We start from the raw sequence: 14,141 nt of genomic DNA, 5'->3' as shown, positions 1-14,141 counted from the left end.
CCAGGGTCTCAGGGCACAGGGCAGGGGACACCCTGGATGAGGTGCCAACCCATAGCAGGGCACAATCACACACACTCACTGGAGATGCCAATCAGCCTACAACGCATGTCTCTGGACTGGGTGAGGAAACCGGAGTACCTGGAGGAAGCCCCTGAAGTACGGGGAGAGCATGCACACAGGGCGGAGGCAGGATTCAAACCCCCAACCCTGGAGGTGTGAGGCAACAGTGCTAACCACTAAGCTACCTTGCCCCTATAACACAACTTGTCAAAAGAAACAGCAATCTTTCTGTTGTATAGTCTGCATAAACAGGACACTGGATTTAACTGAATGTGGAAAACTGTAGGATTCTTTGAACAGAGTGTATGAATTTTCAGACTAATATAAAACAGTATGTACGTTGTGTAACACAGCTCCACATTAAGCAGTAATGCAGTGGATGTGAGCTCAAAAAATGATAATAGTAATCATAAGATTATATGTTATAAGATGATGCACACAAACACAATGATGTTTCAGACTTAAACATCGGTATGGTTTTATTGTGGGGGGAAAAAATACTGCACTGGAAGATAAATGTAGCAATAAACACAATAAGCCAAATAAAGTTAAATTAACAACTTGACGATTAACAAAAAATAAAATAATCAAAATGTAAAAAATAATTAAACAATAAGAAGTTGATTAGATTGATCCTATTATAGCTGTATAGTTCTAGTCATATTTGGTTGAAAGGATGAGAAGCGTGATCACACAAGCACTAATCAGTAATAATACATTCACAAACTGGAAGAAACATCTCCGAGAGTTTCATAAGGCAAAAATACTGGACCCAAAAAAAAAAAAACACACACACACACACACACCATGTTCAATTATAATTCAAGTTTCCTATATGTAGCTACTTCTAATAGAAAATATTTTATAAACCAAATTTCAGCTTCTAATAGTAAAAGGTCTACTGAAAAATAAGCTCATGTACAAGTCAAATTTAAGAAAAATTAAATAAATAAGAAATAAATGTTTGAGGGTCCAAAAGACAGCTGAGGTAAAATGAAACAATCGGTCTTAAAGTTATCAGGTACATTAAGACGTCATGTTGAGCCATCATGTACAAAATGATTATCACTTAAACAACTTTAAACAAAGCAGCGTTACTGAAAGTCAGTGAATGTTCTTGTCAGTGAACGATATATGGTTATGATTTTTTTTTTTTTAATTTCTATAAAGCTCAAGTAGGTAGATATAATTAGTATTGTAACACAGTGCTTTTGAAATCTCAAATCTGATTGGTCAGCCAGTGTTGTTTAATTTTCTACTACAGCAGCTCTGACAGTAGTGCTGTCATTCAAATCACAGGTTTATATGAATGCGCTCATTCAAATACATCGTTTCTATAGTAACAACTTGCACTGGGGCTTGTAAGGTGGATGCTCGACATACACTGATTAAAAAATGGCAGGTGCAGTTGTTGATTTGATGAACTTTTCTGTAAGATGTTTATTTAGCATTTATGGAAGGAGTCTCCAGTGTCAGAGCTCTTTGTAACAGTCAGAGCTGTAAAACCTAAAGCTTTAAGTTTTCCGACACAGGAATGGAGGGAGGACATTGTGATTTCTTGGTAACTTGACAAATTGCATTTTGTTTTTTGTTTTATTACCTTCACTGAGAGGATGGTGAGGGAACATCTGTTTCTAACTGATATACCATAAGTGATGTTCCATAATATTAAATGTAACTATAAAGGGACAAAAAGTATGAAGTGTCGTTCTTTAATAAATATAAAATCGTCAGCGTTGGCAATTTGCTGTTGTATAAGAGGAATAAAACACTTCAGACATGATGTTATTGGAAAATAATCAATTCCAGGGTGGTAACAGTAACTCTGCTTCACACCACCCCGTCGCTGATTAGTTTCCTATAACAGCATGCCACTGTAAAGATGTAATAAGGAATGTATATATTTTTCTTTGACATGGCACTCACACTTGACTGCTGGATGATGGAATGAAAACGACACACAAATCTACCGCGCATCATTAAGCTGCCTGGCTACAGTCAGAATCTCTTTGGCTCCTTTGCTAAGCAGCAGATTGGCGAGGTCCACGCCGAGCTTCTCAGCTGCGTCCTGAGCCGCTCCCGACACCTTCAGTGCTGTAACTCCCACACGCTGCACTTTCTCATCAACCTTCTCCTGCTCCTAAACCAGGCAGTGATGTCCAAACATAAAAAAGATGTGTGCTGTCACCGTAAAAACTCTCTGTTCTTTATGCAAATGCTGGTTTTCATGGAGTTCAAGCACATACTTCATCACTAGATTAGCTGTTCTGCATTAACTGAAGTTTTTTTTAAATCAGTATTAGTACATAGCAATTAAAAGTGTAATATATGCTGTATAATACAAGTGAATGTTTTAAATGTGTAATACAATTTAACATTTTCACTTTAGACAGAAAATGTTAAATTCTATTATATAGAATATCACCCTTTGCTACATACAAATAATAATAATAAAAAAAAGTCAGCTAGTGCAGAACAGCTAATCTAGTCAGCAAGTGTGTGATTTCACTTTAACAACTGGAGTTCAATCACATACCTGATCACTAGATTAGTTCTGCATTGACTGAAGTTTTTTTTAATCAGTTTTTGCACACAGCAGTTAAAAGTATAATATATTCTGTGTCATGCAATGTAATGTTTTCTATCTATAGTGTGAAATAATGAGAATAATGTGGAAAACTGTAATATTTGGTATAATAACCTGATCCTCAGACTCGATGCTGGTCTGCATGGTCTCCTTCAGGCTATCCGAGCCATCTAAACTGTACACTGCTCCTGTCAGATACAGCTGAAAAATATACACACAAACACAAGATCAGGAAAAAAAAAAAAAACTTCCTGTGGCTATTTAAAAAATAACTTCCTGTGGCAACGAATCTCATTGGGGCGTTAGAGATGATGTTTCAGGATGGTGTTAAAGATGATGTTTTTAAGGGATAGGATTTTCTGATATTTTTGACCTTGTGAGGACATTTGCATGGTCTCCATGATGAAAATCTTTTGGTTAACAGGATTAGGGTTAGGGTTACTTTCAGGTGTAGACATAGCATTAATAATTATTTCAATGGAAGAGCCTCAAAAGGAAGGCAAGGCAAGACAAGTGTGTGTGTGTGTGTGTGTGTGTCTGTGTGTGTTGTTCTACCTGAGAATCCTTCACGTCTGTGTGAACAGCAACTGGAACACTGCATCCTCCTTCCTGAAATGAAGCAATACATTACACATTACACATTACAACCATAAAAGAGCTTAAGGAGAAATGAGCTTAAGAAGAGAGAAGTGTGTGAATGAGAGAGAGAATCCAAAGAGCTCCAGGTTACAGCAGAATACTCACCAGGCGTTTGAGGAAAGCTCTCTCAGAGATACAACGCAGCACCGTGTCCCGATCATGCAGCACTGACACCATCTCCAGGATGTCCTCATCACAAGCCCTTACCTCCACAGCCAGAGCTCCCTGAGACACACCAACAGCACACACACACACACACACACACACACACACACACACACACACACACAGAGACTTCACACTATACCCTACTATAACTGACCTGTTACTGCACAGAGCACAGAGAATTTACTGAATGATTAGCATCAAGGAGACCCACCTGTCCAACTGCATACATGCAATCATCAGAACCAAGGATCTGCAACAGCATGGAGAACACGCGAGTAAGAACACTGATGTAATATTTAATTCAATCTAATCTGTATAGTGCTTTTAACAATAGCATTTTGTCACAAAGAAAAACTTTACAGAAATCCAGATTTGATTTAGATCCTTAATAAGCAAGCCAGAAGAGACAGTGGCAGAGAAACTCTGTGAGATATGAAGAAGAAAGCTTGAAGCTTGGAAGAAACCTTGAGAGAAATCAGACTGAAAAGGGAATGCATTCTCTTCCTAGCCAGCAACTGAGCTGAGAAAACACACAGCCTCTGACTCAAATCATGCTTTATGCACTATATGCATAGTCTATAATATCTACTATGCACTTGAATATCAAGTACCAGGGATTTTGTATGTCTCAAATCAAACACTAAGTGGAAATGACAACACAGAATCGCGCACATCATCACAACCTTCTCGAAAACCACTGGCAATTTAAAAAAAACCAAAATGTTCACTGGAAATGCTTTGCGTTCTCACTTGGTGTGTCAGTCATTTCGAAAAATTCAAAGCAAAACAGGATGTGACCAGTGAGTGTACATCAACGGGGGATTAAAGATGCATAATTTATTCAATTTCCCCGTCAATATTTTACTACTTGCTCTAAAAGTATGCAAAATACACAATTTGAGACACGCACAGACACAAAATCATGTATGTTTTTAGATGTGTTTCCAACCAGGTTGGTTTAATTAAACAAGTGTAATTAACCTAACATTAAATGACTGTAAGGATGCATTAATTAGAGGGAACTCTGAGCTTTCCGAAGAGAGAAACACAGAGATACCTGGCTGATTCTTCCTTCCCAGCCCATCCTCTTCAGTCCTGCTGCAGCCAGAATAACAGCAGCAAAGTCACTGCTCTCGTCCAGCTTCTTCAGGCGAGTGTTGAGATTACCTCTCTAAGACACCTCGCTAAGGAACGTCCTGATTTAAGACTATATTTAAACAAGCAATCAGCTGAGTGGAAATAATGCATTAGAAAGATACAATGTCCTTAAACTCCAGGTGAGGAAAACGTTTCTTTAGCTGCGCAGCCCGGCGAAGGGAACTCGTGCCTATAATACTAAAGAAAGAACATTCAAGACAGCTTATTTCCACATGAAACAAATCAAAACAGCTAATCAAAAAATTCAAACACAGAGCATGGATGATAAAGAACCTCTACAAGAAACTGTTGGTGTAATGGAAGATCTGTCGTACCTCTTGTTTGGTAACGAATCAAGACATTTCCCAATATTTTTGGGATGCAAAACTACTGCATCAGAGGGGTTTTCTCGCCTTCGGAGGAAATAAATATGTTCATTAAATACGTCGTCAACATCAGATATGTGAATTTATTTATAAAATATGTGTGGTGCTCTGGGAAAACCCTTCACATGGTCAAATTTTCACATTTTCTACTATTTGTAGTTATGTATACTATATGTAGTTTTATATACTATATGTATTACTAACTACTACATGTAATTTGAAAACTTTAAGTTTTCCTGAACTGAAATATATTTCTCTTTTGCATGTATCTTAATCGGCAGTAACATTCATACGCTTTAAAACCTGGTTACCCCCAAACATGAAAATAGAGAAAATCATATTTAAACATCTCATTACTATTCCACCAAAAGACACCCTGCCTTCCCACCCATCCACCCATCCACCCATCCATCCATCCAACCATTTTCTGTACTGCTTATCCTACACAGAGTTGCGAGGGAGCCTGGAGCCTATCCCGGAGGACTCGGGGCACAGGGCGGGGGACACTCTGGATGGTGTACCAACCCATCGCAGGGCACAATCACTCACACACACACACACACTCACACACACACTCACACACACACACACACACACGCGCGCGCTACGGACAATTTGGAAATGCCAATCAGACTACAACGCGTGTCTTTGGACTGGGGTGGGAAGCTGGAGTACCCAGAGGAGACCCTGGAGGCACGGAGAGAACATACAGGCTCCGTGCATGCAGGGTGGAGGTGGGATTCGAGCCCCCAACTCCGAAGTGTGCTAACCACCATGCCCCCTCCACCTGTACATTTATAAACTAATCTGTGGAATTATGGTAAAACAACACTAACGGCACATTTAAAAGAATTCTAACTTTACAATATGAAATCACTCTGACTATCAGCATCGTCCACATCAGTCTCTGTCTGATCACCTAGACTTTGTCATCTAGACACAGACTTTGTCATGGTGGATGTGGCTTTAGATCTGTTCAGTTTACTATTTTTTTTTGTTATTAATGTGATTGAGCAGGTGCATGCCGGACACTTTGACAGCAAGCGTCTGATTACAAACTGACCTATTTTTTTTTTGGTAAAATATATATTTTTTTTTTCAGAATTCAGCCACAGTAGCATCTGGTGGGTTTTCCCAGACCACTACACAAATACAAATTCACCTGTAAATGACCATTTTATTAGTAGTGTTAAAGCAAAAAAAAAAAAAATTCACCAGGACTGGAGCTGGCCAATCCTGCCATAAATAATATACAGTAAATGAACAAAACCTACTGTCAGCTGTCTGACCATCTGTTTCTGCTCAAACAAACTTTGCTTCATGAAAGGAACCATAGGCTGAGGAACATCTAAAGCCTTTAAATCCAGTACTTGTGTTTTCTCAGAACAGAGGACACACTTTTGTTCTACTTACTTGAGGACGGCTCCTATAGTAAAACCCACAGGAAGACTCGTGGGCAAGTCTTTCAACGAGTGGACGACCAGGTCAACCCTGTGAAGACACCAGAATCAACAGCATCTTTCATACTGACACAAAAAAAAACAAAACCCAGTGTGTCTCAATACACATCAAACACCAGGTTCTGTACATGGCCACTGAACATAACACTCGGCGGATGTAAAGATCAAAGGTGTACTCACTCATTTCGTTCCAAAGCGTTCTCTAACTCCTTTGTGAACAGACTCTTTTCACCTATCTTTGACAGAGAATATAAATGCTGTGAGATTGCTATGCTAGGCTAGGAAAAACTGCACAAAATAAATGGCAAACATATGACTCTTGCAATTCTACCGTTCTAACATGGTGTTAATGTAGCTTTGAGTGGCTCAAAGACAAATCTCTTAAATCCACGCTAGAGCAGGACTGTAATGATCACGTGACATTTCAGCTGGCTGTTACTCTTCACACACATACTGTGTCTTTTCTGTTGAATTGATGCCACTTTCGTTATACAGGAATACACTGTATACAGTGTAATCATGCACATAAACAGCTGTTCATCAACACTGAAAATAATTCAGTGAAATATGATGGCTTTTACAAGACGAGCACAAACAATAAATATTATATAAACCTATATACTGGATAATACTGTACTATAACTAAAACTATACCATACTACACTATGTACATACTGTACTATATAACTAAAATTAAATAATGCTGTACTAGCATTGGATTCTGTACTAATATACTAAATATTGTTATTTATAGCAAGTTTTAGCTCAAGCAGCATAGTAACTCCACTAAGCATTACTTGATAACATGTCAAGTTAAGGAATAACACTCAATAGTGTGTGCAGTTATAGAAAAATAATCAATGATAAGTTGGTGTGGTGCAGGCCAATGTGAAGCCTAGCTACTGTTATCACCCAGAAGTTGATTATTTTCCAATAACAGCATGTCACAGAGTGTTTTATTCCTCTTATACCACAGTGATCTGCCAATGTTTTTTTTTCTCCAGAACATTAGCGAGACATGTTAATTGTCTCCTTACAGAAAGAGTCATAAATATGGTGAAGCTATTTTCTTTCTTTGTTAAATAACAGCATGGGTATTAATCTGTTTATTACTAGGTTGTTACCATAGAAACGCTACCATCAGAATGAGTGCATTAATATGAACCTGCCATTTGCCTTGCAGCTGGAATTAATGTTGTACTTTTTTATATTTTTAATTGACACCTTCTGACCAATCATATTCAAGAATTCACCTGTGCTGTGGTGTGACGATGATCATGACATAATCGTGCAGAGATGTGATTATATCAAAAGTCAAGAGTAAACATGGTATTGACATTACATGCCATGGAATCTAAAAATGAATTGTGGTCAGCTTGAATAACTACAATTAGACGATTAGACGGTGTAATAATTGTGGCAGGCTTACATTAGAGCTACTCTCTCCATTTATTAATTCTCATTGATTAATTCTTCGAAATTAGATGCTGTGTGACTGTTTTGCCTGTTGTATCTAACACCAGCTTAGACTCATCTTCAGAACTTCCCCAGGGTTTTATAACGTTTATGAACACTGAGAATGGGAAGTGAGTGAAAGACAAACAGAGAGAAAGAGATGGAATGCAATTCATTGTTTTTGTTGACCTTATTACATGCGGAGAGAGGTATTTCCAAATCTTGCAGCTTAAATATCAGGCATTTCTGGAAAAGACTAGAAGAATTCTTTTAAAATAAAAAAAGCTTACCTTTGATAGAGCCGTGTCAAGTATTTTGTCACCTATCGTGGACATGGCCACTGTAACAGATTACAGTTTGCAAGGTCAGTTTTAAACACTGCTGACTGCACCATTCTCTCCAGGAGCTAAGTGAGGCGGAGACACTAAAAACTCAGCCGTGATGACTTAATCCAGGATCAGGAATGATTTAACAGATATCTACATTGATAAGTATGCACTGTGTTACTGTTGCACGTTTACGCAGTGAGCTCTTACCTATTTCAAAGTGCACGTCAGGGTACAAGTTTTTAAGCTTCTCCGCCACACTGTCTGTCTGAATGCGAGCGAGCTTAAACACAAACGATGCGATGAGATTAGATAGCATTATTCATGTACAAGTTAGGCATCATCACAACACCATTAAGAACAATCCAGTGAATTCATTCCTCAAGGTACAAAATAGATGGTAAAAAAAAAAAAAAATGGAGATTACTACTTAGACATATAAGTATATACAGTACTGTGCAAAAGTCTTAGGCACCCTATTTTTTTAGCACAAACTTTGTTATAAATTTTTATTTTCTGACTTCTACATTACTGATTCAGTACAAAAACATTTCAGATTTCCAAGCATTAGTTTTCCAGCACAAAATTAAATGCTACAGAAAAATGTTTGTATGTCAGTAAAGAAAGCAGCAGATTATATAAGAGACACTTTTCATACAGAAAACATAATGAAGGCTGCTGGGTTTTGCTGCAAAAATAAGAAGCGAGTCGACAGTCAAAGTCTCCAGAAGAACTGTGGCTGCTTCTGCAAGATGCTCAGTAACACTTACAGCTCATTTCCTTTCAAACTGCACACACTGTACCTGAGACTACTATTTTCTTTTTAATCCGAAGGGTCGTCACACCAAATATTGACTTTGTTTCATTCATTACTGTTTACTGCTCTGTATACATTTTTTTAATAAAGAAACATTTAATTTCATTATTTTTGAAGGTGTCTTTGCTCTACAGCATTTCTTTGCATGTGCCTAAGACTTTTGCACAGCACTGTACACTCACTGGCCACTTTAATAAGAACACCTGCTCATTCATGCAATAATCCAGTCGGATAATTATGTTGCAGCACCAGGATTTTGACTACACTGGGCACAGGCTTACCAAAATTGAACATTAGAAGAAAAAAAAAAAATCAGATGTTTTTCTAATCTTCAACTGTCTGTGCACACTGATGCCTCGGTTCTTGGCTGATAGACATGGGACCTGATGCGGTCTTCTGCTCTTGTATTCGATCTGCTTCAAGGTTCGATGTTCTGTGAGTTCTGAGACGCTTTTCTGCTCACCATGTTTTTAAACAGAGGTTATTTCAGTTTCTGTAAGCCATCCTGTCAGCCTGAACCAATCTGGTCATTCTTCGTCTGATCTCGCTCATTTCCAACCGCAGAACGGCTGATCACATCATCGCAACATTCTATGCAGAGTCAAAAGAAAATCCCAGGAGATCAGCAGTTTCTGAAATACTCCAACCAGCCTGTCTGGCACCAACAGCCATGTTTGATTAGTGAACATTAAATGAAGCTCTGGACCTGTATCTGTATGGTTTTATGTACTGCACCACTGCCACATGATTGGCTGACTGGATAAATGCATGAATGTGCAGTTGTACAGGCTTTCCTAATAAGTAGCCAGTGAGTTAAATACATTAAACAATGTAGCGACTATAACAAATATCTTGTTGTTCTATGCTTGATTTATGATAATGATTCGAATGGCTCCTGTGCATGTACAAATGTATTACACAACACTCCATGCTCTGACTATTACACAATCCATTAAAGTTTTCCACATGTGGATGGATGGATGGATGGATGAAGACGTTCCATTCTGCTCACTTACCTGGCTTTTCCTCGTCCCGATGCGGATTACCCTGCTGGCTTTGCTGTCTCCATCCTGCAAAATATATACAGATAAACACCAGTATGGAACTGAAATATAAATCCAAGGTGTTTTCTGACTGCCTTCTTACCAAGATGTATTTAAATGATCCTTCTGCCATGGTCTAATATAATGACTGCCGATATAATTTGGGTGATTGCTCAGACAAAGAAATGTAGAATGTGATGTAGAAAGTTACAGGGTGACATTATCAGGGTGGGGCTATGTGTGTGTGTGTGTGTGTGTGTGTGTGTGTGTTGCAGGTCTCCACCCTGGGTCCTAGCTCCTGGCTTTGGTGATTAGACCGCCTGTTCAGTGTCCGTTACAACCGCACTGATAATCTTTCATATCTGCACGCATGAGCTGCATCACTCGAAAAGCCCTGACAATGCATGAATAATACTTTTCTACCAGCAACGTTGTTCAATTCTGCAGTCTGATTAGTCAGAAGGTGTTCATTCATTTTCTATAACAGCAGCTCTGACAGTAGTCATTAAAAAAATCACAAGTCTATATTAATGCACTTGTTCTAATATGTTAGCATTTCTATAGTAACAGCTCAGTGACAGGGACATGTATGGCAAATGTTTCACATAATTTAAGACTAATACTAAATAGATTTAAAAAAAAAAAAAAAAAAACATGCTGTTACTTGGCAAAGAAAATGTAGAATTGTTGACGTGGTGAAATTTTCTGTAAGGAAACTTTTATTTAATATTTATGGAAGGAGTCTCCAGTGTCAGCGCGTTGTAACAGTCAGTAGGATTGCGTTTTGCGTTTTTTTTGGTAACATGACAATCGTTTTTTTTAAAATTTTTATTAACTTCATGAGAGAGAAAAAATGGAGGCTGGTAAGAGAATGACTGTTTACAGCTGCTATAACATAAGTAACAACAGGAACTAACGCGTCTCACAAAAGTTCCATAACATGACATCGAACTATTAACAGTTAAAAATATGATGTTCTTGTATAAATAAAAAAATTGTAAAATTGGTAACTTGGAAAACTGCTGTGGTATAAGAGGAATAAAACATGTCAAGAGGTGATGTTATTGGAAAATAATAATCTAAAATATATAAATAATAATCTACTTCAGGTTGATAAGAGTAACTATGCTGTGTGTCGGATCACATCACACCACCAAGTCGTTGATTAATTTCCTGTAACAGCACATCCCACAAGGTTTAATCCCTTACACAGGAAACCTAATCTGTATATCTCTATTAGGCTACATACTCTCTCTCTGTCTCTCTCTGTCTGTCTCTCAGTTTTTAAGTTTCAGTTTTTCATGTACTTTATTGGCATGACAAATAATTGTACATTTGTATTGCCAAAGCAAGTATAAAGGAAGGGTAGTGTAAAAACAGGAGAAATAAAATAAAAAGACAAAATAAAATAAAATTAAATACTAACAGATTAAACAAAAAAAAATAGTGCAAATAATGTACATAAATTAAAGACATTCCCTCTCTCTCTCTCTCTCACACACACACACACACACACACACACACACACACACACACACACACACACACACACACACACACTCTTTCTCCAGTCACATTAACACTTTTTTTGAATCTCCCCCCTGCAGTACCTGTGCGGCCCACTAGAGGGCCTCACACTTTGAGAACCACTGCAACTGATCATCATGTTGAGTAAAAATAAATGTTACCTGAGAATTTGTTTCTGGTTCTGTGGCTGCAGACATCTTTCCAAAGTGTCAGATATTTACTACAGTCACTGCGCTGCACATGTGAACAATCCCCGACGTTTAAACGTCACTAGCAGCCTTGTGCTAAAGCGAGGACTCTCTAACACCTGTACATGTCCTGATGGTGATTCTTCTTCTCCTATGAGCTCACAGGGCACACAGTCGTGTGTACTGCCCCCTAGTGGACACACTGCAATCAGGCGGAAAACACATAACGGTACACGTCCTAGAAAACACGCGTGGAAAGGACACGCTGGAAAAACTAACCCTTTCAAAATAAAGCTCAGACATTTGTGACGACATAATTTTCAAAATAAAGGTCTACACATTGTTGCCAGTCAAATTTTTTGTTATTTTTTTTTTTTTTTAATTATTTTATTATTTTATAATTTGTCACATAGATATTAAAGCAGAGTGAAATTCTTTTCTTCACATATCCCAGCTTGTTTGGAAGCTGGAGTCAGAGCTCAGGGTCAGCCATGATGCAGCGCCCTGGAGCAGAGAGGGTTAAGGGCCTTGCTCAAGGGCCCGACAGCGGCAGCTTGGTGGTGCTGGGGCTTGAACCCCTGACCTTCTGATCAGTAACCCAGAGACTTAGTCTAATTAGATCTGATCATGTTTGGGGCTGGACTCTTATTGTAAATATTATCTGATCTGAATATCAGCTAATAATTTTATTGAGCAAATGTTATCAATAAAACAGACTACAGAAGTGTAGCTCTACAGTTAGTCCAGCAGGAGGAGTCACAGTTTCCCAACCCTAGTCCTGGAGTACCCACTGTCCTGCATATGCTAATATCTTCCCTGCTCTAACACACTCAGGAAGTGTTGATAATGACTTGAATCAGGTGTGTTTGGAGCAGTGAAAACACTAAAATGTGCAAGACCAGGGTTACCCAGGTTGGGACCATGTGGTGTAAAGGGACTTTGTGTAAGCCTTTAGCTGTATTTGAGTAATACAAAATGCTTATGTAAAACATAAAGTCTTAATCCTGAAGCTTTGGTTGAGTGTTTGTTTCTTTAATGAAGTCAAGCACTACAACTACAATTAGATCTGCATGAAGCAATATATAGCTTTTTTAATGGGACATTATTTGCCCAAATATTAACTGTTATCAAAGTTGATTTCCTTTAAATAATGGTTCTTTCTAATGAATAATGCAGTCTATAGCCTATATTACCTTCAATGTTGTAAGCCTGTTTGAACGTCCCTCTTAAAATGCTCTCAGAATAGGTTATTTAGTTCCATTTGCACAACTACATCTGACAAATAAATAATTTAATTGGAAGAAAATCTATTCAAAAACAAATTCTGTGTCTGCACAGGTCTACGAAACAAAATTGCCATGTCTTCTGAAAACCTGATCGACCTGTCTAGTAGAGTTAAAACTAGACTTCCACCCTGTAATTAGGGTCGAGTGACAAAACCAGCCCAATAGCAATTCAATTTCAAACTCTGAAAACAGTCCCTTCCAAAACTCACTGTCTGACCCACTCAGATCCTGTATTTAACCCCAAAATAATGGCTACCATCGTTCCATTTAAAAAATAACATCTACTCCGCTTTAAAAACATTGATGTAATTCTAACACAGGAATAGGCCAAACCCCACAGGCCAGAGAAAATACATTTAAATAAGCCACAGGACAGAGAAAATACATTTATATAATCTTATAAACTAAACCACTAATCCATTAAGCACTTTCAGGTTTGCAGTTTGTTGAGGCAGGTGAGAACACAAAGTAATCAAAGTAATGTAAATCAAAGTAATCGGCCCGAGAGCATCTGAGCGAGGCGGTCTCGGTACGATTCCAAGCAGACCCTAGTGCAGTGAGAGAGCAATTCCACCCTGAATCGACCCAGTTGCAGGAAGTGAACCAAACATGCTGTGGATTCTGGATTAGTGGAATTTTTGTAAATGCAAGCTGCTAAAATGAGACAACAGACAGAGCTGTAACACTACAAGCCCCTAGATACCCCTTTTTGGTTCGTTTAATGAAGTACACTGTGAAAACAAACCAAAACAAAAAGGGAAAAAACAGAGTATCAATTTTGCAGTAAACTATGGAAGCCCTAAGAGGCCATGCATTATAATTTTCTTCTTTTTTGTTTTCTCTTAATCGCGACTTAATTTTCTCGCGATCTCCACACAACAAAAAGTTGCATTCTCGTGATCTCAACATAACAAACGTTGTTTTCTCATGATCTTGACATAATAAAAAGCTGTTTTCTAATGACAATTTTGTCACGACAAAATCTCACGCCTTGTGAATGGGACTGGTGTTGCATGCACGTTCAAGTCTTCACCATCACCATCATAAATTTAATAATTGCCC

At 38.2% G+C, this 14,141-nt stretch overlaps 1 protein-coding gene across 2 annotated transcripts; it reads right to left on the bottom strand.

Moving 5' to 3' along the window:
• Positions 1-1,163: 1,163 nt before the first annotated feature.
• Positions 1,164-12,002, bottom strand: hmbsb (hydroxymethylbilane synthase, b). Of its 2 annotated transcripts, none has more exons than XM_026938327.3 (14): positions 11,767-12,002; positions 10,052-10,105; positions 8,429-8,501; positions 8,183-8,232; positions 6,618-6,673; positions 6,391-6,468; positions 4,927-5,004; positions 4,714-4,789; positions 4,512-4,625; positions 3,666-3,704; positions 3,392-3,511; positions 3,203-3,256; positions 2,762-2,848; positions 1,164-2,200 (listed from the first exon to the last, which is right to left on the bottom strand). In XM_026938327.3, the coding sequence occupies exons 1-14, from the start codon at positions 11,800-11,802 to the stop codon at positions 2,027-2,029; spliced, it is 1,089 nt and encodes a 362-aa protein (XP_026794128.3). In that variant the 5' UTR covers positions 11,803-12,002; the 3' UTR covers positions 1,164-2,026. The 2 variants fall into 2 exon arrangements, with proteins under 2 accessions (XP_026794128.3, XP_053096183.1); XM_053240208.1 differs by lacking the exon at positions 11,767-12,002 and adding an exon at positions 10,182-10,327.
• Positions 12,003-14,141: the final 2,139 nt, after the last annotated feature.

Source organism: Pangasianodon hypophthalmus, chromosome 15 (assembly GCF_027358585.1).
Source record: "Pangasianodon hypophthalmus isolate fPanHyp1 chromosome 15, fPanHyp1.pri, whole genome shotgun sequence".
In the NCBI taxonomy this organism is placed as follows: Eukaryota; Metazoa; Chordata; class Actinopteri; order Siluriformes; family Pangasiidae; genus Pangasianodon; species Pangasianodon hypophthalmus.
This window is presented reverse-complemented; position numbering and strand designations above follow the sequence as displayed.